This window comes from Malus sylvestris, chromosome 16 (genome assembly GCF_916048215.2).
Source record: "Malus sylvestris chromosome 16, drMalSylv7.2, whole genome shotgun sequence".
Classification (NCBI taxonomy): domain Eukaryota; kingdom Viridiplantae; phylum Streptophyta; class Magnoliopsida; order Rosales; family Rosaceae; genus Malus; species Malus sylvestris.
This window is the reverse complement of record NC_062275.1, coordinates 5,710,549-5,734,245: the sequence shown is the minus strand read 5'-3', so window position 1 is coordinate 5,734,245 and position 23,697 is coordinate 5,710,549. Positions and strand designations below refer to the sequence as shown.

The window sequence follows — 23,697 nt, the reverse complement described above, 5'->3', positions numbered from 1 at the left end:
ACTCCGTCGATACCGCCGAGCATGTCCTTCCAAACCACTACCATCTAGTATCTCTCCACGTGGCACTAGACCCGCTTCGTAATCACCAAGCCGGTGCTCTCTTACTCGTTGCTTAATTAATGTTAATTAGGTTTAATATAAATCACGTAGCATGAGTTAGTTGGGGAACTGAGAGAGAGATGGGCGGACGGCCTACTAAGAAAAAATTTTAAACCCTTTTTAGGCTTAACTTATTTTTGCTAATATCTTTGGGGTTTGTGGGGTGTGAGCATATGGGAGGAGAGCTGTATAGAAAGTGACTTCCTTCTTCTTCTTCCTCTTCCTCCTTATCTCTCTATCTTCATTGTCGTCGTCGTCTTCTTCTTTCGTTGGAATCTAGAGAGAGAGAGGTTTTAGAGAGAGATGGGGAACTGTCAAGCCATTGATGCAGCAGCTCTGGTGATACAGCATCCGAGTGGGAAGATAGAGAGGATGTATTGGCCTATAAGTGCGAGTGAGGTGATGAGGTTGAACCCCGGTCACTACGTTTCCCTCATCATTCCATTGCCGGTTTCCGAACAAAATCACAAACAAGTAGCAGAGAATCACGAGGAGGAGCACGGCAAAGCGGTGCGTTTCACTCGCATTAAGCTTCTCCGGCCGAACGAAACTCTCGCTCTTGGCCATGCCTACCGGCTGGTCACCACTCAAGGTATGAGATTTTTGTGTTTGTGTTTTGGAGTTTGGGGTTGTCGTTTGGTTTGAAAGGTTCTGTGTTTGATGTTTGGGCTTTTTTTGGTGGATTTTGTAGAGGTTATGAAGGTTTTGAAGGCAAAAAAATATGCGAAAACGAAGAAACAGCAGCTCGAAGTGCTCGAGAAGTTGCAAACGGAGCAAGGGAAGGAGAATTCAGGTTGTTCGGGCTGCAAAGAGGAAGCAGCGAAATCTGATGAGAAGGAAAATATCAACCATGTATGTAGATTTGAACAACCCTTGTAATCTTTTCGTTTTGAAAAACTTGTTATCGGTTGGAAATATCAAATACTAATGCTTTAGCCATGTGGATAATTTCAGGCTTCAAAACGCGAAAGGCACCGACCAGGGACATCATCAGCGAATGCTGCTGCTGCGGCTGCTGCTGCGCTGAGGTCGAAGTCTTGGCGCCCCTCGTTGCAGAGCATCTGTGAGGGCGCAACTGATCAGCGGTTTCCAAACATCGAAAGTGAACACAATGAAAGTAGACAATAGAGTGAGTGCAAAATGGATCGATAACCCGAAATTCATGGAATCGGGTACCAAGTTTTCTAATCCTATGTCAATCGCATCACCCACAAAATTCATCCCATGTTGAAAGCAATAATCCATCTGTATAGCAACACACAAAAAACAAGCACTGAATCTGACATTGTATTAGAAGTGTGAGCTTGCTGGTAGACAATGGGTCTTTTCCCCAATTTTTTGGGTGTTTGATATACAAAATGGTCTGGAGAAATGCAAAACTAAATTAAATTTACACTATTGTTGATTACAAACGAAACATCATTTTTGCGATTTCGAGTTCCTGATTTCCCGGTCTCGATCATGGTTGATTTGAGCCCAAAGCGGAGATGTTCTTGCAGCCAAAGGTGCTCCTGGTAGTTCTTTCTCTTTCAGACCAACCAAGTGCAAGCTCTGCCAACAATGTCCCAGGTCCTCCATACTCCTTTTGCAAGAAGTCACCGATTACCTGGGTTGAAACCACAAATTAAATTGGTTAATTCTGAGTCATTCAAATAGTAATGCAATCTAACTTTGTAGACGTGGGCGTAGCCACACTGGCTATAGCGGATGTGCTCTACCCTATACATCTGAGTTCGAATCTATCTCCCAGCAGTTTAGACTTAAGCTTCATGCACCACATATTGATATTGTAGGTAGTAATGAGTCAAAACATCCGCCAGAAAGAATGGAAGCTGTCTGGAAAATAATACAGGGGAGTCGAGTCAGATATTTGTCCAAAGGCTCAATTATTGTACTGTTTTACGGGTCAAGCAAAACTCGTGGCCTCACAGGCTCACTCACACACCAAAGATATTATAAAAGAAAGGAACAAATGTTTTGCTGATTCACATAGAGGGTTGGCTTGCACCGAAAAAGTTGCAACTCAAAGGCACCAGGTATCAATCTTTATCATACAACTGGGGTAAGAACTTAAAATTTGAAAAGGAAATCCCTCATATCCCTTTCCCCCTCCAGCCGGTCATGGCTTGCATTTGAGATTAAAAGGTGGAGAGAGTTTCCAGCCATGGAAAGATTAGGTGACTACGCCTATAAGTGAGTCAGAAATCAAATCCAACACCCAGATCACAGATTAAAGATGCCATGAATGCTAAGAACACATGTCACATCGGTAATCAACTCTTAAGTCAGCACCAGAAAGTCGAGAACAATAAATAGCCCATTAATTTTGCCCCTAGAGAGTTTTGGGTGCACCACAAGTTCACAACCAAGTCCTATTTCTAGTACTAGATGATCCAGTTACTGCTCATACACAGAGTTACATGTTCAGCGTTCATCAATCATTTTTTACAAGCAAAATTGGGTCCAAAATTTCGAACTCAGGCATTTGCAGGGTGAATACTTTTATCCACTTGAGTTACAAGCATGAGGGAAAACAATGGCATTTTATTAGTTTCCCTCAAATTCATAACCATGGGCTAAATCATATTTTTCCAAGAAGCTAACAAGGCAGCATATGGTTTTGCTACGTTAGGAGACAACCATAGTCAATTTTGTATTTGATTCGATAATTTTCCTTGTGTAATAGTTCCTACTCCCTAGGGGTAATGGAAGTCGCAGAGTATCCTCTTTGTACTATTCCTTTAATCTTTTCAATTAACTTCCCTCACATTAGAGCAACTCCAGCGTGAGCTGTAGCCTGATGGACGGGCGACAAAAATGACCCAATAGGCCTAGCGATCTGTTCCAGCCCATGCGAGCAATGGGGCTCAAGGGAGGCCCAAGTAAGAGGCCCAACTCAAACGGATGGCCCGAGAGCCTGAGGCCACATGATGCAAGGTTGACGTCAGAATGATGTCAGCCATATTATAAAATGTAAAAAAAAATTTAAAAAAAACGTTAACAATTAATAAAAAATCCGAAAAAAATTAAAAAAAAAAGATTTAATTTCTCTATAAATATCTTATCATTATCTTACACCACAATTTTATATTTCCTCAAATACTTTGAATTGTAATTTCTTATTTAATGAAACGTGGTACAACGAGACCGATTAAAAATTATATCCGAAATTTGAAATAAAATTATTTTTTATTATTTTATAAAATAAAAAATACTAATATTTTATTGCTTATAACTATTTAAGGTAGAAACGTAAAAGATAGTTACTGTTCACCGACAGATTCAATAGTCAGTACGCTGGAGTTGCTCTTACACTCCTAAAGTTATCATTTTTATCAACTAATTGTTCCTCACCCATTGGAAATATGAATCTAAATTTGGTTGCAGGAAGATTAACATACCTCTGCACAGACGCCTATCACACCGTGGAGGTCAGGCCCAAAAGTCTCTTTCTCCTTCAACAGCCTCCTGGAATGCTCAGCCCTGAAATTCTGGGTCTCCTCCAACATACAATTCAAGCTAATTACACAATCAAACATGCATTTCATATTCCAGAAAGAAAAAAAAAAAAAGCATGAATTTTCAAACATACTTGCAGATTCTGCGAATTGGGTAATTGGGTCAGGATAAAGTATACTTGTAAGGCGTCGCCGCCGTGGCTCTTGGCGGCTATTCGGTGGGCGTTTCGGAATATGGGTTTTAATGGCGGACGAAGAATATGAATAACGGCCGATTATGGGGTTTTGGAGGGAGGAGCGAGTGCTGGGCTCCAAACGAGAGAGGGCAAACAGCCACCCTGGGTGCGTGCATCGCCATTGGTAAGGTGTACACGATGACATACAGAATGCCGTATATGATTCTAACGACGTCAATATTATTTGAATTGGGCCGATTGGATTTGTCGTAGAATTGTAATGGGCCAGTATTTTAGGATCGCTGGCTAACGTTTGGGTTTCAGATCTTATGGGCCTCTATGGCTTTCTGAACTACTGAAAATTTTATATAAGACTATCTGATCAAGTTAGTTTTGACATGACTTGTGATTGACGTATAAGATATTGCATGCTTTATTAAGAGTTACTCTGCATATAACGTAGTGTCCGTGCGAACACAAGTTGTTCTATATGATCGTAACACAAAAGGAAAACTTTTAGGCGAGAATGTGTTATTGTGTGTGTAAAATAAGTTGTAAAATGATAAATTTTTTAGATGCAAATGGAAACCCCTAAAGGTTAGAACAAAATGAAAGTTTTTTTTTTCAACGTTATGATAAAGTTTTGGATACTACATGTTATTGTACTTTGCTTATTACTTAGGAGCCGTGTGAGATTATAAATTACTAGTTTTCTAACACATTGGGAGGAGCCAGTCAAATTTTGGTTTTCCTTAAAATGGGGACAAACTGCTAGTTTCTCCACAACAACCACTTTTTGAAGAACAAGGTGGAAAAGGCAACTACAAAACAAGAGAATGTTAGGGAGACTAAATTTGTTGACAAAATTTTGAAAAGTAAAGGACATGTAAGTTGATGATTTATTTATTACTTAAGCATTGATAAATGTACGCATTCTTATTGGTGATACATCATTTAGTTTGCAAATCTAGTTTCCTTAGCATTACCCACAAAACAAATAGAGAGAAGAGCTTTGGAATAATTTCTAAAGTTTGGTGAAAAGTGTCTACTAATTAAACATGTTCTTTTTTTTTGGTCAACTAATTTAACACGTTAATCCTCAAGCAATGTGAACTTTCTTTGCAACTTTGCATTAATAAATCAAACATTTTGGGGGAGTCTTTGTGCTAAACAAAATCATCCACCCCAATTAAAGCGATTGTTAGTCTATGGATAAGTTCACATCAAATCCCAAACTCTCCATTATGTTCTCTCTTTTTCTTTATCTTTTCTCATTCATTTAGAGAATCGGTATTATACAATAAGAGAGAGTCAAATACAAAATTTCGAGTGAATAATTGAGTTCTTATTCGATTGAGATACAAAGTCTCCTGTCTTGGTTTCATTTTGAAGATTTTCTTTTTGTTTTGATTCTCTTTCCTTTGTGGGTTGTTGAACTGGAATGCACTAGAAATAATTGTTTAGATGCATACACCCTTGCTCTTTTTTCTTTTTGTAACGTATCCCAGATGCAAAGACAGAGGGGAGAAGTGCTATGCCACTTAAAGAACTAGAGCATGTTCATGAGACAAAGAAACTAATCAATACCATTATTCAATTTCTCTTAATAGTAATACCAAATTATTAAAGGAAATAATTGTATTCTCGTTTTAATTAGGCGTGTATTTCATTTTTTAGACTAATTATATGGGTTTGCACCCAAGATATAGGGGTCTATGCCTTCAACCCTCCAAATTTTCAACAACCAGGCCAACCTTTCACCGGTCTTCTATACCTAAACATAATTAGGGAATTCTCTAATCCTTTCTTTGTCCTGATCATTTTTTAATGCAGTCTGAGTAGGAACTTTCGGCTACAAATGTCTTTTTGGGTTAAGTCATACGACATATTAGTAAACTCAAGTCATATTTATCTATCATTCATACTTGGTTAAGTATTATTTTTGCAATCTACTTGTCTAGTGATTTGTTTAGCCTCACATATATAATAACTTTCTTTTCTCATACAGTATAACACGTTAGGTTTCAAGCTATTAACATGCATCGTTGATTAGGGTTTTACTATAATAACGACTCAACCCACATGCTCCTTTATACTATAGCAAAAGACATTTTTGTTGCACTTTCTTTGCTTTTGATGAAATTATGACAAGAAAAGAAACATGTTTTATGTTATGTGCACATATATAATTAATTAAGATGGATATATATGCATGATATGATCTAAACAAAGAGAGATTGTGGTGGCTGTTGAAAGTTATATTGATGATTAAACAGACAACCCTTTTGTCTCCACTCTTGGGAATGGAGGTCCAGCTCCAGGCGCTATCAAAAAAGCAAAAGAAAGAAGAAAATATCAGAAACGTACACGCTCCCTCGAGAATAGCCAACCGGCCCTCGTGCATTTCCATCTCCTACCCCCTTCAACTTCTTTTTCTGGCATCCAAAGACTCTCCAGTTTTGATTTAATCAAGTTACACATACTATCTCTTTTTATATAAGGGGATGATATACACGATTCCACTTTTACCTCTCCCACACATTTTGTCAATTTATGTTTTGTGATATTCTTCAATTTATTTGATCTGACGGGCGAAAATTGAGAGGAGTGTTTGAAATGTAAAAAGGAGTGTATGGATTGTACTACCCTTTATATATATTTATGTGTCATTCGGCAAAACATGAATTTTACACAGGTGTTGAAGGGGCATATGATCAAATTTTCTTAAATAATTGACTAAAATTATCAAAATCGAATTAATTGCATAACTAATTTAAATTAAATATTGATAACGTATCAATTACTAAACGATAAAAAATTGACAAGATAACGATCAAAATATTGACAACATATTAAAAAACTAATCATTTTAGCAATTTTAACCAATTTCGCAGTTTTTTTGTTTTGAACATCTTTTCTTTTAGATTGATTTTATTTTATTTTTACATGGGGATGGGGACAATGAGTATTTCAAGGACTTGAGAGTGGTGGTGTCTTGCATTCAGCTTAAAGTTTAAACCCTAATATTGAAATATTCAGCATCATTCTAGCTTTTGAACCCTTCAGGTCTAAGGTACCTATGGTCTTTTGCAGAAACCCCACGAACATGTTTTTTACAACGAAAAATGACCTTTAAAGGATGAATATTAGGGTCCTCTATCTTTGCCATTGGCCTCGAAGAGTTGAAAATTCCGCAAGAAAAGGAGTAGGTAAAGAGCAAAATTCTGTTCCCTACACCCCCAAACCTCTTACTTTAGCACTATGAGAGAGAAATTTTGGCTTTAGGGTGTATACTTTGGACTCCTCACTTTAAAACCCCATTTTGTTTATAGAAAAAGAAGTATGTAGATGCCAACGATGGTTGGTTGAGTTCGTAAGGATCTTTCTCTTTGTTAGACCAAGGTTTAGGTTCAAGTCCTATTGTCGGCAATCTATCTTAGCGGGCGATGTATAAAAACCAAAAAAATGCTTAAGACCTTCTCTGTAAGTCCTCAATGAAGCTTATGATACGCCATGACCCTGGAATGAGGTAGCCTCTCCTCCCCCTAAACTTTTTTCTAACAAAAAAAAAGTACGTGACAAGTTTTCATCACTGAAAAATAAAAGGGTTGGGTCCATGCAATTCCATTCTCTCATATACAGAAAAGGATCCTCTCCAGATCTTCTTTGTGGGCATCCGGGGGATCAAGCAATCACGATCGTTCATCGTATATCGTGCAGTCAGTTTTCGTTAGATACTATTTATATTCAATTTTAAAATTGGAATTTAAAATGATTTTTAACCACACGATATACGATGAATGGTCGTGATTGCTTGATCTCCTAGATCCCCACAAAGAAGATCCTGCGAGGATCCTTTTCCCTCGTATACAATCTAAGATAAACAAATTAAATAGCCATATATTGATATAATCACTTACAGCCTAAGAGATAGAATGCTTATTTTCATTCTAAAATGAGTGATCGAGCTCAGCTAATGTTAAACCTTTAATCTTGATATGTACTTGGAAAAGGTAAAATCACTGGACATTGGTTATTGTAACTATTTGAGTTATACACATGCGATCCTCTTATTGATATATGGTCTACATACAATCTCAAGTTTCTCAACAATTCAACAGTCGATGCATGATTGTCAATTACCACATCCAATATTTCAACATATGCTTCTTGTTATATAATAAGTGAATGATGGCAACATGCTAGTCATCAACAACCCAAACTCCCCACACTTTACTGCTTGGCCTTGATCATGATTGGAATTCGGAGGGATAAATAATGAGGAGAAGAAATTGCCTACAATATCCAAATTCACATAGGCACCACCACCACCCTATTCCTATTCAAAACAAAACAAAACGTTCTACCTTTTTATATCCAATGAGAAGGCGCCATGTCACCATCGTTCCCCAATTTGCGGGTTCGATGTACCGCCATCAAATTATACTCAAGGGACCCTGAAAAACCCTACTGCTCATGTGATTTAGGGCTAATTTCGAATTGATGTACTTTTTAAAAAAATTATTTTTGTTGTGCTATAGAAATAAATATCTGCGGAATAAATAAATAGGTGTTTGATAAATTCTAATGCTAAAATTGCTTTTAGCAAAAAGAAAAAAATGGATAATATTGTTAATATAAAAGTTTTATTAAAAGTTAAAGTCACGTGTCTTCTTGAAAAGACCTTTTTTTTTTTAATTAGAATAATGGTTAGAATTGCTTCTATTTTATTATGCTGTTTTAGATCCATGGTTTTGAAAAAAACTGACACTTTTTTCTTTTCTTTTATTAAACACAATTTTAGTCCCAACTTTTTTAAGAAGCTGCTTCTGAAAAAAATTTGAGCAACCTTAAACCAACCTTAGGAACTATAAAAGCATATTATATGAGCATGACATTTGTATCTACTTTGGTGTAATTAAACAGCACCATCGATCTATGGCTGCTGTGGAAAAGTCAAAAATATATATGATCTTCGATAAAGATTCACGGTTTGTTTGATAGCAATGTCATTGCGCTCCACGGTTTGTCCTATTTCCCGTCACACTTATGTTTTAATTAAAGCTAAGCTTTTTTGTCACATATCACCCATAGGGCTACGAGGTGGGCTAATTGTGAATAGATTAGGTTTATCAGTTGTTGATCACCGAACCTGAGGACCTGCATGTTGTCTAATGGGTGACCTTTTTAGTGGGGGAGGATAGAAAATAAGGAAAATATGGTGGATCCCAATTGGCATTTGGTGACAGATCCGTCTGGTCCAAATTACTCTTCATGGCTCCCACTTAAAAAACCAAAGCTAGCTGGACTAATGAGGCAATTCCATGTTGCATGAATTGTTTAATTAGCAAGTTCCAGTCATAATTAAATTAGATTAATTCAATTCGTTTAATTAAACTACCAAGTGGATTCCGATCCACATTGTTGAAACATAGTTAATTAAATCCTTTTGTAAAGCAGCAAGTAATTAAGTAGCTAAGTCTTCATCAATGAGAATAAATTATCTAAACCCATGTTTTTATTAACTCTGAGGTTGTTCAAATTCAACACTTGGTCCCTAAATTCAAACACCCGACTTTCTCCAAGAAAATAAAAAAGTACACTCTAGAAACCCTAATTTAATTAATAACATGGTAGCATGCATGGGTGCTTTCCTTGATGGATGATGGCATTATTTACACCCTAAAAGGGCAACCATCCAAGAGGAATTAGAGAAAAGTGCACTTTCTTTCCAGCAATTGTCATTACGTTGGTTGTTTTACTTCACGGTGGTCCATTTAAACAGCCATTGACATAATTTAGATGTGTTTCCGTGTGAGTAAAACTAAAAGAAATAAAAGTGATGTAAGAAGATTTGAGAGATGATGGATACTCGATCGGTTTGCATATTTCCACCTGGAAAATTAATTGAGAAGTTGATAAGATTGCACGGCCTATGCATGCAGTTGCTCGAAATGCATGGTTACCTTTTACAAGGCATATGTGCATAAAAGTTCATAAGATGTGATGTTACTACATGCAAAAATAATATACCCCATGTCGGGGATCTGTGACTAAATGACATGGTCTCTTAACTGGCCTTTTTCTATCTGTAGTGAGAAGCTGTAAGTACTTAATTAAAAGCACCTTTTAAGGCCTTGGCTTTTCCCCACCATATTTCACACTCAGCTTTTGCGTATTAACGAAACTGAAACCCTACTCATTTAGCTGATGATCAATAAAATACAATAGCGAAGGTGAAATATCACTATTTATCAGGCTGGGTTGTCTGATATTGGGAGAGGTGTTAGAACACCCACGGGTTGGTCGCGAGATAACTTGCTTCCTACCATGGTACTAGAGATATATCCGCTCGGGTATACAGCTGGGGATATCTACGGTTATGTGTAGAACATCTATCACATAAGTTACTCGCAAACTCGTAGTGACACAGTAGAACTTCTCGTCCGCTTATGTGAACAACATTCATCATGTGACTTGCTTACAATGACACATCAGATTTTCTAATCCTTAGCCACGAGAGGCATTTATATGTGTGAGGATAAGAGGTCACATTCTCACAATATGAACAGTCACGGTCGATGAATGAACTGTTGATCGATCTTTATTGATAGAGGGACCAAACGTGGCCTTCACTTTGCAGAGGAGCTAAAATCACTTACAAACTTCCACACAGTAAATAACACAAAGCACCAAACTACAAATTGTGTATTGTCAATATTGTGCCATTAACAGAGAGATAGCTATACAGAGAGAGGTGAAAGAAATCTTGATGATATTTTATTGATGATGAACCAAATACAACACGCATGAAAAGGCCCCAAAGACCTTAACTTGTATTTTTTAGGACAATATTAAGGAGGTTTCTCCTCCTCGTGAGTTTTTTTTTCTCTACTTACAAAAAATCAAATAAATTAGACAAAAAAAGGAGTAGGCACGAGTGACCATGCACCACCCTTGTAAACACCAGAGTTCATCAGTATGGTTATAGGCCCACCTCAAGGCCTATAAAAGAGGCTATTTGCCGCCAAAAATGCACACATACACAGGTGTGCGCCACGCACTCTGCCACCAAAGCAGTGCGAGAGAGCACACACACCCCACTCAAAAGTCTAATATGGGTGGAGCCACCGATCGTATTCAGTCTACACCTGCACCCGTTCATTCGGCTTTCCCGTCAAAAAACGCACATAGTAGAGTAGTCGAAGCAATAATTATGCTCCTAGATGAGGAGAAAAACTTGAGGAATGACACTCGAATCACATCATATGATCACTCCCAAACCGATGATAGCACTTTCAAAAATAGAAATTTTTTGTATTTCTGTTTCATCCGACTTCACGCTGATCTCATTCAATTTAGTACTGCTCAAACTTCAAAGCTCGATTCCTAATTTTGCCAACCCTTTATTTTCTTTCCTCGCTTTCATGTCCCACCAGCTTCAATGAGCCCTTTGAATTCAATCCCCTACTTCATTCACGCTTCCATGACTCCACTATTTTATCAAACATATCTCTGTACTAAAAAACAAATCCCCCTCCCTTGGGAATCTGCAATGCCATTATATAACGAATAATGGCAATGCCCACCAACAAAAACAACAAATAAAATAATAAAATCTCACCAAACTCTCAAACATATAGACATTATACATACTATAATCTACAGAAAACCCCAATATCAGTCAATTTCTAATCCCAAAAACCCTCCTAAAAATGATTGATGAGGTTTCTAGACAACTTTTGGACCACCATTTTTTTATTTATAATTTTCCCATCTCCCCTACTCGGAGTTTCCTTTATCATCGTCTACCCACAAGCAGTTATTTGTTTTCCTCCTTTTATAAGATATTGGTGATGATGATGACGATGACGGGGATGATAATGAGAACGACGGGGACAATGAGTCGGAACTCGACCTCATTCTGCCCCGAACCGTAACTCGGAGTTGCAGTGGTAACACATTGGGTGATGACTTTTTATTCCGACAATTTTGAACCACTAGATCTTGCATTAATCTATAGCATCCGATTATTTTCTCCTGCAAATGATTAGAAAATTGAAATATTTCGGAATTTTTATAATGAAAATAAATATGTAGATTATAATAATTTAGAATATCGTGTCCTAAAACAATAAGAATGTGTGCTTACTTTGCTCAGTCCATCACACCATGACTCGGCATGTTCAGGGTTTTCAAGCGACAGATTAGGCATTTCATCGGCTGCTGAAAGTATTGCTGCCGCAGCAATGCATGATGGCCAATATTCAAGAAAGCTAGAGTCTGTTGATCGATCGACATAATTATTAATCAATCAACAACAAAAGGTCAAGAATAACAGCTAATTAATCAAAAAGTTATCACAATGTATACATGTACGTACACCTATACGTATGTATTACGTAAGGATATACAAGATCTGCATGCATATGTATTACGTACACGTACCCTGGATATTCGATAAGATGATATCCGTGGCGCGTGAAATGAGAAAGCCAATGAAAGTTGCCGTTGGATCGAGCTTGCATGCAAAGAAAGCGATGAAGCTGAAGGGTGTTATAGATCGTAGCCTCCAATCCAAAACGCTCAGCACCAGAAGCTCCATCCTGCGGATTGTTCTGGGTTCGAATATAAACTTGGCACCTTCTACCTGTGATACGTGTACATCTTAAAATATAAATGACATGCTAGCTGTTTTCTAATATTATTGTCATACACAATTAATCAAATCAATCAAATAGGTTTAGATTAAGAAAAAATTAAAATTAGGGTTTGATTAGGTATAATGTGTGTACCTGAAGATCCAACAGCGAAGGAACCAGAGGTTCCTCCATCTTAGCAGCTAAGGACAAGCAAGCAACATTTAAAAGTTGCATCGGCCACCCATTTGCTTGCTGATCAAACAATAAACAAACAAAACGCGTACTATTATAAAAAGTATTATCGTCGTCATGTGGATTTAATTAATTAAGATTCCTGTGTAATTTGTTTGCACTTGATAAACAATGCTATAAGTATTAACACGTGCAGTGCACGTGTCAGAGAAAACTTATTGTTATATACAAAGGCATGTAATAATTAAAATCTTTGATACTGTAGTAATTATAAAGTGAGATTAACCTAATATAAAAGGTTTATAATGGAACAAGACGTGCGACAAATCACCTACTGTTCAGATTGAACCGTCGACTTCTTAGTTTCTTCCTAATTTGTTGTACGTTTGAAAAGTCAAATGTAATTACTATACGTTTTTTTTTTGTCGAAAGTAATTACTATATTGAGTATGGCAAAAGGTAATTATTTTAAGCATTTTGATGCGGATTTGATCGATACCCGCCTCTTTATTCTAACAAAATACAATTAACTAACTAACGCTATTATTTTTTTTTAAAATAGTCAATAAAGTAATGAAGTCTTTCACCAATAATTAAGATATAGTCTTCAACATTATTCAATTTATTCGTTAACGAAGATTAAATTTACCGGCAACCGGCGGGAGTATAAGAACCGATCCAAGTAGTTAACGGAAAGATACGCCGTCAGTGGTTGGAATCCATAGTAACTCTGGACCTGTATACAAAACGTAATATTTGATTAATTGATTAAATAAGGATTGTTGCAAGGGAAGTAGTCTAATGTGCGCCGCCGGTATACATCCGAAACTGAAGCGCAGTGTACATAGATCCGGCGGCTGATGAAGAGCACGCGCACGGCACATGCTAGCAATGAGAGAGACGCTCTCACGCGCATGCGTTAATTTCAAGGGAAATAATATTCACACCCTCCATTTGACTTGAATCGAATTTGATTAACTCGTTCCGATTAAAAATATAGCTTTACGATTTACCTTGAGAATCCATGCAACAGAATCAGCTCTGGCGGTAACGTCAAGCGACTGAGAGTGTAAGCGAGACAAGTAATCGATACCGGGGACGAAGTGGCGCTCGCCTTCGATGAATTCGGCTATGGACTCTTCCTCGCTGTACGCCGGAGATTCCACTTCGGACGAGCATTCCGGCGACTCTCCGGACAGAATTCCGGAGTCCTCTGCGCACAGTAGCTCGGAGAAGCAGTCCGAGCTCCATACTGTCGACATGATGATGATGATGATGATGATGATCGCGGTCGTCTCCGATCGCCTCAGTCAATGACTACCCATCACTTATCGACTGTCGAAATTTGTTCGGAGAAGTCGCCGGAATGCTTGTCTATGGAGAGAGAGAGAGAGAGAGAGAGAGAGAGAGAGAGGGAGAGAGAGAGGGAGAGAGAGAGTGAGGAAGATTAGTTGAAGTGAGACTTTGATTTGGAGATTCCATCAGTTTCATTGAATATATATGTATGAGATATTTTTATTTTTTTTTATTTTTTATTTTTCGTTTTCGTTGGAGGTAAAAATTCGAAAAAGAGATATGATTTTCCCGGGAAAATAGATTATTCAGTTTTATTGGAGAAAAATATTACGTAAAGAGTGCGATGGCAACTGGAGTTTCATCACGTCGCCCGCGGGAAACCCATGCTATAATTCACAATTGAATTGTGATGATGCCTCGTGGCCCGTTGGATTTATTGATAAAATCTTAAATACTCTTTATTTCTTGGTAAAAATAATCTAATTTAAATTGTTTTGTCCCCTCGGACCCCTCCCTTTGAAGTTTCAATGAAGCAGTAATGACATGACATAGAATTATTTTGATGGACCTCGTGCTAAGATGCAGTAATTAGGAAAGGGGATCCTTTCCAAAGATCTCTTTCCACCAAATCCATCTAATTCAGAATCCGGGCCGTTAGAATTTGATCTAACGATTACAATTATTATAACATTTAAAAAAATCATCAGTTGTTAGCTGTTTGATCAAATTTCAATGGCCCGGATCTTGGACTAGATGGATTTGGTACATTTCCCAGTAATTATTAACAATTTTACAGTCACGGCACCAAATTATATGAACTATCTTATCTACTATTGGCGTAACTTTTGATTTGGGATGAAATCCTTGATTATATATCAATATATTGGGTGCTGATTTTATGCTTAATCTAAAAAGTAGTTTTTCTTTGTTTTTTTTGTCGAAAATCTAAAACGTAATTAAAGGGCATAATTTCGATAGAAGAAAAAGAAGCAGACTGCCCAATGGATCTGATGGCATTGTGGCACCAAGAAAAAGTAAATAAAGAAGGCTGCACACCATTTAGACTTGGGATACAAGAAATTAATTAAAGGATCTCAAGGTTTAAACTATTTGAGAGAAATGTTAAGAGACTTTTTCAAAATAGAATTCTTTATAAACTCTTCGACATCTCGTGTTTTTTACACAATGTTAATAGATCAAGGATAGTGTTGGCTCCCGTGTATTCCTCTTGTTACTAGTTTAAGGGTAGTGTTGGCTCCCGTGTATTTAAATTTGAATCTCATCATATCCAATAAATTATAGTAGTTTAAATTATTATCATGCATGTAAAAAGGAAAAGGGGCAATTCATTGAAACAATCAACTTGTTGATTTCCATACTAAGGGGATTCTTTAAAAAATAGACTCTTCATGAACTCTCTGTCATCTTATGTTTTTTGCACAATGTTTTATGATGTTAGTATGGGAATTGATGTTAAACTATGAGATAACAAATAGTTCATAGATAGTCTTTTTTTTTAGAGAGTCCCCTTATCATTTCTCTTGACAACAAATACAATTTTTTCTTCTTCTTGAGAAATGCTAAGGGAGTCCTCTAGCTAAAAAGGGACTCTCCATGAACTTTCTAACCTCATGTTTTTTGCACAATGTTTTATAATATAGGCACGAAAATTAACGTTAAAATAGAATGTGACATAAAATATATGGAGAGCCTCACTTTGAGAGCGTCCTTTAGACCATCTCCAAATGAGAGGTCAAATTCTAAGTGGAATGTCATGTAATCAAATTTGAAGGTAGGAGCAAGCTCCAACCGATATGTGAATCCTATGTGGATTGACATATGAGTTTTCATATGTTAAATTTGACATATGAGAAAAGGGGTCCTACAAATATCATTTATATAGATCTTGAAAATTTATTTTAATTGATTTCTTTTTAAAATGAATCCTACAAATATTATTTATAATAACAAAAAACATATCGGTTGGAAAAAAAAAAAAAAAAATCTGACATTGGGACTTGTTTCATTTTGGGAAGAGAAACACCATTGAATTGGGACTTGTTTGGCATGCAAGGTGTAACATATGAAAAGACTGGATTTCTTTGTTTTGATAGTTAAAAAAAGTGAAGGAAAAAAGTAAAAGGTGAACTCTCTCTTTCTCTGCAACATGATGATTTTAATTATAGAACGCGAATAATTAAAGTAGATAGCCATGATATAATGGGAACGATTTTCCAATTAGACTATCTCCAATCTTTAAGCTAAAATTTATAATTTTTAACTCAAATAATTTAGGTTTTAACTTAGAAATAGTTTATCTTCTTCAATTATTTGGGTTAAATTTTTAACCCGAGATTATTAAGGAATGAATTTATGATAATTTTTTTCTTAAAGTAACTTTTTTTAGAACAAAAAATTATGTAAACTATCCTAATTTCATTTTATGAACATTTTAACCTAAAAATATTTATATTCCGATAAATATTGAAAAATTACTAAACTAACACCATGAAACTCGTGGAATACTATAAAAGAATATGAAACAACTAAAAGAATTTTTTAATTACTTTCAAATTTGGATGGTTAGATCTTCTATTTTACTGTTGGATTTGATCATATTTGCCTCAAAGGTTGGAGCCAGTTGGAATAAGTTTAGAACTTAAAATTTGAGTTTTACTTCAAGGGTTGGAATAGGTTTTTTAGGGCGAAATTATTAAATTATCTTTTCATGTTGATGATGACAAACCCGTCGCATTCACAAATTCACAATTTCAAATTCGTGTGAATATGCATAATTCTAATGGCTTAATTTATAAAATGACTAGATCAACAGAGGCTGCTGCTTTGAGAAGATAATGTCAAATAGTATTGTTATGTATAGTAGTGCATAAGCTGGACTATATATAGAATGTACGTTTCTTTAATAAAGAATGAACTCTTATACCTTGCTTATAAAGAGTCGATATCATTCGCAACAATAACAAAACGTATCAACATATTATTAATTTGTATTTTCGATAAATCTACTACAAGATTGATATATATTTGTTCTTTTATAAGGTGAACTAATGCACAGAGAACTTATGTATTATACAATGACTGTTCGTATTTACCTCCAGTTCTGTGGTTATTTACTAGTCATGATATGGGTGAGATCAGTACTGACAGTCAAAATATGCAATATCCAGAAGCCCTACCTGCCAGTTGCAAACCAACAAGAAGAAAACTAAAGTTAGCCTGCGGGTTACAGCCTGTGTAGACCTTTGAGTGTGAAATGTTGAAATAAAGCATCTGACATTTGATGTACAGGTTATGAAGTATACGTCCATTTTAATCTTGGCGCGCGTTCGGTATAGTAGGAATGCATGCCAGGGTTAGGATTCAACACGGTATAGTATGAAGTATACGTCCATTTTAATCTCGTCCACACACACTCATACAAGTCGTTCATATTTGCATGGGATGATCTTGACTTAAGATTCAACACGTTCACGTGAGCTACTGATCATGACATTGTTCTTGTTACAGCAGGCAAACCCTAGTTAATGCTATTTGCATCAGGTGGTTGGACTGCACTGTGTTTTTCTCAACCACACTGCAGTTTGCTCCATACCACACACACGCACACATACATATATCTGTGTGTGTGTACTATACGACTGTACTGTTTCCACATCAAGGTTTGGAAGGGAGACAACGGCACTTAAAGTTAGCTTTTGATGGTACATGTCGTGTGGAGGGGATTGATTAAATGAGCTACAGAGCTGTATACATATATAGGTGTTTCAATTATGAGAGACTGTGATGAATCTCTATCATGCTTTATTGATAACGAAAATTCAAAGGACTTAACGACGTTTGAATGAACTGTAAATCCAAACATCAGCCGTTAATTCCGGCCCTTTCAGTTCATTGCTCGTTTTGCGAGTTATAAGGCCGGTTCCCCACCCCCCCCCCCCCCCTATAGTCTATATCTCACCATAGTCACGTACACCAATCATTACCACCGTCCTCATGAGTTGTCACCATCGTTTAACACTTACAAGTTAATTTCCTCATACTTTTAATAATTTAATACCTCATCCAAATTCAGTAATAAAATTATTTTTCTTGATATATATATATATATATATGAAAAATTGAGTAAGTAGTTAAGATTTGATGTTTTACTATAAAACCAATTGGTAATATAGAGAATTGTCTAATCTCTTATAACCCTCATAAGGTTTTTTCTTTCACCGATGTGGGGCTCTTTTATCTTCACATCCTCACACGCCCCCTCACGTGTGAGGGATTTTCAAGCCAAACATGTGGACAACACAAATTGGGTGACGTGGAGCACGTGTGGCCGTTGAGCTTCACACGTGGACCAACCTACTTTGATGCCATGAAGAAAGTTTAGGTTCTACCATAAAACTAATTGACAATATGATGAGTAACTCAACTTACTTATAAGCTCTTACAAGGTTTGTTCTTTCACCAATATGGGCTATTTTACCTTCACATTCTTACAAGTAGCTATAATAATAATTGTGTGTATGTAGAATGTTAGGTGGCCATTTGAAGTTTTTAAGACTTTGTGAACTCACTGCTATGCATGTATTCGCCCAATGCAGCAGGGTCCAACCCTTCTGAAATTCAGCTCAAGTTCATCTGTCTCTTACCCAAAATAATTGAACCCTTGTTTTCTTCCTTTTAATACTATACATAACTTAAAAGTTACACAAATTTATTGTATGATCCAAAATAGCAGAAGACTTCACTCTGAAAGTAAAACTACGGCTTCCTATGACACTCGTCACGGAATGAATGCCAAGACATGAGATATGTTGTGACTTAACGAGAGAGTAATATCATCAGTTGCATGCAAGGTTCTCCGTGTTTGGGGTGAGAAAAAAAAAATCTAATGATATTTGTACACCTTATTTTCTTTATAGAGAGATTTTTTAATGTGACCAAAACATAGAATTCTACGCCACATGTTTTTATACAATTGAAGTGAGACTTAAAAAGAAAAAAAAATCTTCCAATTGTATAACGACATGCGATTTACCATCCGATGGTCAGTTGCACTAAAAAATCTCTCTTCCTATCTACAAATTGGGCAAGGCTACAGCCTCATAGGTACGTGCTAGCTCTGTGTATGTGTCCAAATCTGCTGCCCCCATGACATGTTCTAAAATTGTTAGTTAAATACAAAGTGGGATCAGCACTGTTTTTTTGCTTTTGATTTTTTCTCCTTGTTATTCACTTCGGCCTTGTATTATCTGCCAGTCAGACAGATAATTGGAGGAAGGCCTTTATTTTTCCCTTCTTTCTTTTTTGTTGTTAGGAGTGCAGACTAAGCTAGATTTTGGATGAATAAACTTCATTGATGCTGAAATTAATTAATTAGATAAAGTTAAATAAAAATCAAATGAGTATTAGTGATTTTACTTTCTGGTATCAGTTCCTTTCTTAGCTATGCTTTTAGTTTTAGACTCTCAAACACTCTATACGACCCATAATAAACTTCCTTTAGAACTTTTGGTCAATGGGGAAGATTGAGATTGACACAAGTTCCATTGGACATTTGAAGTTTAGTTCCACTAATTGAACCATATGGGTTTTTTTTTCTTTCACACGACAATATTCTATTCTAAACTTCTGAAGTGAAAACTCAAACTCGAATACAAAAAAAAAAGCGCACACTGTCTTATCCATATGACTTAACACACGTGCGTTAAACCATATAGAATGACTCAAAAACTTAACAGACATCATTTGATTAGCAATTTATCTTCTTTGTGAAGTGGCTAGAACTAGGTAGTAGATCAATTATGATGCCTTGATTTATTTGAACTTATATTTGAGTTGATGGGGACAAAGCCCCATAGGCCAAAATAATGGATTCAGAAGTTGCATCTTTGTCTTGCAACTGACAAAACCGGCTTGTCGTTGGTTACAACTCTTCTCATGTTTGATATATAGTAAGAAAATTAAATAATAAAAATAGCTAGTAGTGTTACTATAATACTTAGTTGTTAACTTGCTTGGTGGATATTGGATAAGGAAGGCCAAAACCAGCTTCATTTGAAATGATTAGTGTTCAGTCTATCGTTGATATGTGATTGTTATTTCATCAACATTTTAACGTTACGTCATCCATATATTCAACCATTATGTCGTTTATATTTGATTTTAATCAGTCCAACAACATAGATTTGATTTCTGATCGTTTTAATCGATTTCTTAGATAAACAGTAAAAGAGAATAGGAAAGAAATAGGGAATTATGGTACTCTCAGCTATGATTCATAGCTATTTAGTATATGAATTATCAGTCATATTCATATGTTCAACTAAAACGTCAATCAGTTGATACTTCTAGGTTAGAGAGCGATGGAAAGCTCTCACTTACCTAATATCTAATGCCAACAAGAAAACATGTTTGGAAATGGGAGCTGGAACCATGACCATGACCCTCAGCCCCCGGGGAGCGTCTTGTTCTATTTTTCTATTGCCAAGTCCATGCTTGATACTGACTTCTGTGTTTTGTTCAACTAAAATAATGAGTCGACTCAACGTTGCCAACTTGCCAAATAAGGAAGACTTAACATCTTAGAAATTAACAAGCCTTGAGAAAGACACTTGGTGGTCTACGTACGTTGTCACCATTCAACAATGGCTACTTCATGAACTGGGTTTTGAGGCTTCGTTTGTGATTGAAGAGCACCTTAACAAATGTAAAGAGCGAAGTTCAAGCTTTGTAGGTTTGAACTCCAAGCTTCAATATGATTTTTTAAGGCCAAATCCTATCATTTACTAGGTCAAAACTGCAATTTAAAATTGAGGGTGTTTTTGGAATTTTAATTTTGATTTTGCTTTCAATTAGGATTCTTAGTGAATCTATGTTCTGATGTAGTACTTTAAAGTAACTTTTATCATCTTCATATTATTCATTCAACAAACTTTGAGGATTTCTCATATTTCGGTATAAATACCACAATACATCAGTTTAGTAGACTGATTATTTTGTACAAGCGATAATTTACACTAAATTAGAAACGTAACTATTTGAAGGAGGATATTTTGTATTTTTGACCAATGAAATATGTGAATCTAATCCTGGACAAAAAGAAAGAAAGATGTGAATCTAATAAACATATAGAGCAAGAACCACTTCAAATTCAAAATTCAAAATTCAAAATTAATCTAAATTATACTTAAACAGTCAATGGGCCTTCAATTTCAATTGGTTGGGTATGAAAGAGCAACCAAACTCAGTCAATAATTCATTTGCTCTAAACCCAGCCCAACTGAACAAAACCTCAAAAGAGGATAACCAAAAAAAATTGAGTTTATAAAAATTCATGGCTTCGCCCGGGTTCGAACCGGAGACCTTCAGTGTGTTAGACTGACGTGATAACCAACTACACCACGAAACCATGTTGGCATTGTTTCCCAATTTATTTTATTAATGCACACTTATTGTGGTTAATATCAACGCGGTTGATGAATTTATCCATTTGCTCGGTTACTCAGTTAGCAGAGAGAGAAAGAGGAACAGGAAAAGGCGACTGAGCGGCAAAGATGATAAGCACCGGCAGGTTTCCACCTTCTTGCACTTCCAAGTCCCTTCTCGCCGCCGCCATCTCGTTCCCGCCACACAAATCCCAATTGGGCTTCGCCGTCTTTCCCCTCCCATCTACTTCTTCTTCCTCACTCCCCACAGCCATTTTCAAAACCAGCTTCTTCCTCCCTCCCATTCGGCAAACCCACCGCGCCCATCTCGGGTTTCTCGCCGTCCAAGCCAGGAGAAGTAGCGGGTCGGGAGTCTCCTCCCAGAAAAGGCAACGGAGAGGCGGCGTTGTAACGGACGACGACTCTGATGACGAGGAGGAGTTGGAATTGGACGGCTCTGATGACGTGTTCGATGGTGAGGAGGAAGACGATGACGAAGACGCGTTTGTGCCGTTTGGGAAGATGAAGAAGTGGCTGGAGAGGAAGCCGCGGGGGTTCGGAGAAGGCAAAGAGTACGACATTTCGATTGAAGAGAAGCTGCTCGAAGAAATTGAGAAGAGTAAGAAAGCACAGGCCGAGAGTAATCTCGCCAAGCTCTCCGAAAAGCCGAATTCGAAGGGAGACCAAAGCAAGAACAGCAGCAAAAGTCTGGCCTTTTTCTCCATTGAGTCCAATTTTGCACTCAAATTTTAAACCTTTTAATTCAATTTTTACTGCATTTGTATTTGCAGGTGTTGGTGCGGTTCCGGATGGAGTTAGAGTGCGGGTGATCAATCTTCCGAAGAAGAAGAACATTCACAGGGATTTGAGCTCGGCTTTCAAGCTGGTTCCGGGTTTGATTAGTATAAACCCCGCGGTTTCCGGAAACAAGAAGACTAAGGACCCCATTTGCAAGGGTTTTGCTTTTGTTCATTTCAAGTCCAAGATCGATGCAACTAGGTATGTGTAGGGTTTAGGGTTTATGTGAATGGAATTCTAATTTGAGAATGCGACTTTGAATTGCACCCGAGTTTGAATCCCTTCGCCGTAGATATAGTAGTTTAGAATATCGTTTTGTTAAAAAATGAAACATGAAGAAAGGTAGTGATTGACTAGAAGGGTGCGGAAGTTTTCGGTCTATGTGGATAGGTGTGGTTGTAAAATGCAGGACAGGGCTCCGTTTTAAGTATGAGTATTGAGAGTTGAGAGTACTATCAAGCATATGCATATCGGCATTTACCTTTGAATCTTGATTGTTTGCATTGTGGTCTAAGTTTTATTACAATGCCGGTATTCTATTATACGAGTTGATTGGTTTTTCTATCATGGCAGGTTTGTAGAGATGTTTTCTTCACAGAATGTTACATTTGGTAAAATTCAAAAGCAGATAAAATGTGAGCTGGTAGATACGCCACAGCCGAATTTGGATCAGACACAATCAACAAATAGCCGTAGTGCTCTCCCACTAATTGTTTCTGGATTGGAAGGAGATTATAAAGCTGATTTCGACTCGGATGATTCTTCCATGGACTCATTGGAGGAGACTACCCTTGATGAATATGAGGGCTCTGATGTTGAGATTGTTGGACCAGAACTGGAAGACGTCATGGAGCACTCATCGGATAACCATACTGCTCGTGAACTAACTGTTTCTGAATTGGAAGATGAGAAAGCTGATTCTGACTTGGATGATTCTTCCCAGGAGACATGGGAGGAGACCATAGTTGATGAATACGACGGCTCTGATTTTGAACTCAATGAATCAGAACTGGAAGATGCCATAGAGAATTTGGAATCTATCAGTGGCTCAGACCTAGATGGTGGAGATAGAGATAGCATGAAATCAAGGACGGAATCCGAGTCTTTATCAGCAGATTCATCCTCCTCGAAGCAGCTACTTGTCAAAGCAAAAGAAGAGAAGCTTCCCAGACAAAAGCCAGCTATGAAAGGGAAAGACGAAAGCTCGCCTAAGAATAAGAAGAAGAAGAAGCTTAATGTGAAACAAAAAGCAGTGAAGGTTCCAAAGTTGACGGTCGGCGGATCAGCCAAGAGGTAATCAGCTTCAGCTGCATATTTACTGAAATTTTTCAGTCTGTTCTTTCCTTAGGACAAAATTACATCAAGTTTGTTGCTTGTGCTGTAGGTTGAAGGTGAAGGAGAAGGCTGTGCTTGGTGACGTGTTCGCAAAATATGGGTCCAAAGAAGCTGTTTTGGCTTCAAAGGTAGAAAGCTGACCAGGCCATTGTATGAGAACATGGAGTGGTAGTGTGGGACTGTAAACTGCAAAGTGCAAATGTATGAATGAAATTTGCTCTTCTTCCCCCTCTTTCCTTCTATATTATATAGAATATTC

General features: G+C 37.0%; 3 protein-coding genes, 1 non-coding gene and 1 pseudogene across 4 annotated transcripts; 2 read left to right on the top strand and 3 right to left on the bottom strand.

Moving 5' to 3' along the window:
• Nucleotides 1–1,492, top strand: LOC126606250 (uncharacterized). The gene is made up of 3 exons (XM_050273609.1): nucleotides 1–691; nucleotides 791–951; nucleotides 1,054–1,492. The coding sequence occupies exons 1-3, from the start codon at nucleotides 403–405 to the stop codon at nucleotides 1,225–1,227; spliced, it is 624 nt and encodes a 207-aa protein (XP_050129566.1). The 5' UTR covers nucleotides 1–402; the 3' UTR covers nucleotides 1,228–1,492.
• LOC126606251 (protein PLASTID REDOX INSENSITIVE 2, chloroplastic-like) lies at nucleotides 1,369–4,032 on the bottom strand (annotated as a pseudogene).
• Nucleotides 4,033–10,491: 6,459 nt separating this feature from the next.
• LOC126606185 (cyclin-D1-1-like) lies at nucleotides 10,492–14,050 on the bottom strand. The gene is made up of 6 exons (XM_050273539.1): nucleotides 13,581–14,050; nucleotides 13,217–13,303; nucleotides 12,529–12,627; nucleotides 12,182–12,383; nucleotides 11,886–12,016; nucleotides 10,492–11,773 (listed from the first exon to the last, which is right to left on the bottom strand). The coding sequence occupies exons 1-6, from the start codon at nucleotides 13,827–13,829 to the stop codon at nucleotides 11,516–11,518; spliced, it is 1,026 nt and encodes a 341-aa protein (XP_050129496.1). The 5' UTR covers nucleotides 13,830–14,050; the 3' UTR covers nucleotides 10,492–11,515.
• Nucleotides 14,051–21,215: 7,165 nt separating this feature from the next.
• TRNAV-AAC (transfer RNA valine (anticodon AAC)) lies at nucleotides 21,216–21,289 on the bottom strand. Its single transcript has one exon. It is a non-coding gene; the product is annotated as a tRNA-Val (tRNA).
• A 74-nt stretch (nucleotides 21,290–21,363) lies between these two features.
• Nucleotides 21,364–23,666, top strand: LOC126607881 (uncharacterized). Its single transcript, XM_050275579.1, has 4 exons — nucleotides 21,364–22,011; nucleotides 22,097–22,304; nucleotides 22,677–23,396; nucleotides 23,488–23,666. Exons 1-4 carry the CDS (start codon nucleotides 21,435–21,437, stop codon nucleotides 23,576–23,578), a joined length of 1,596 nt encoding a protein of 531 aa, XP_050131536.1. The 5' UTR covers nucleotides 21,364–21,434; the 3' UTR covers nucleotides 23,579–23,666.
• The last annotated feature ends 31 nt before the right edge of the window (nucleotides 23,667–23,697 follow it).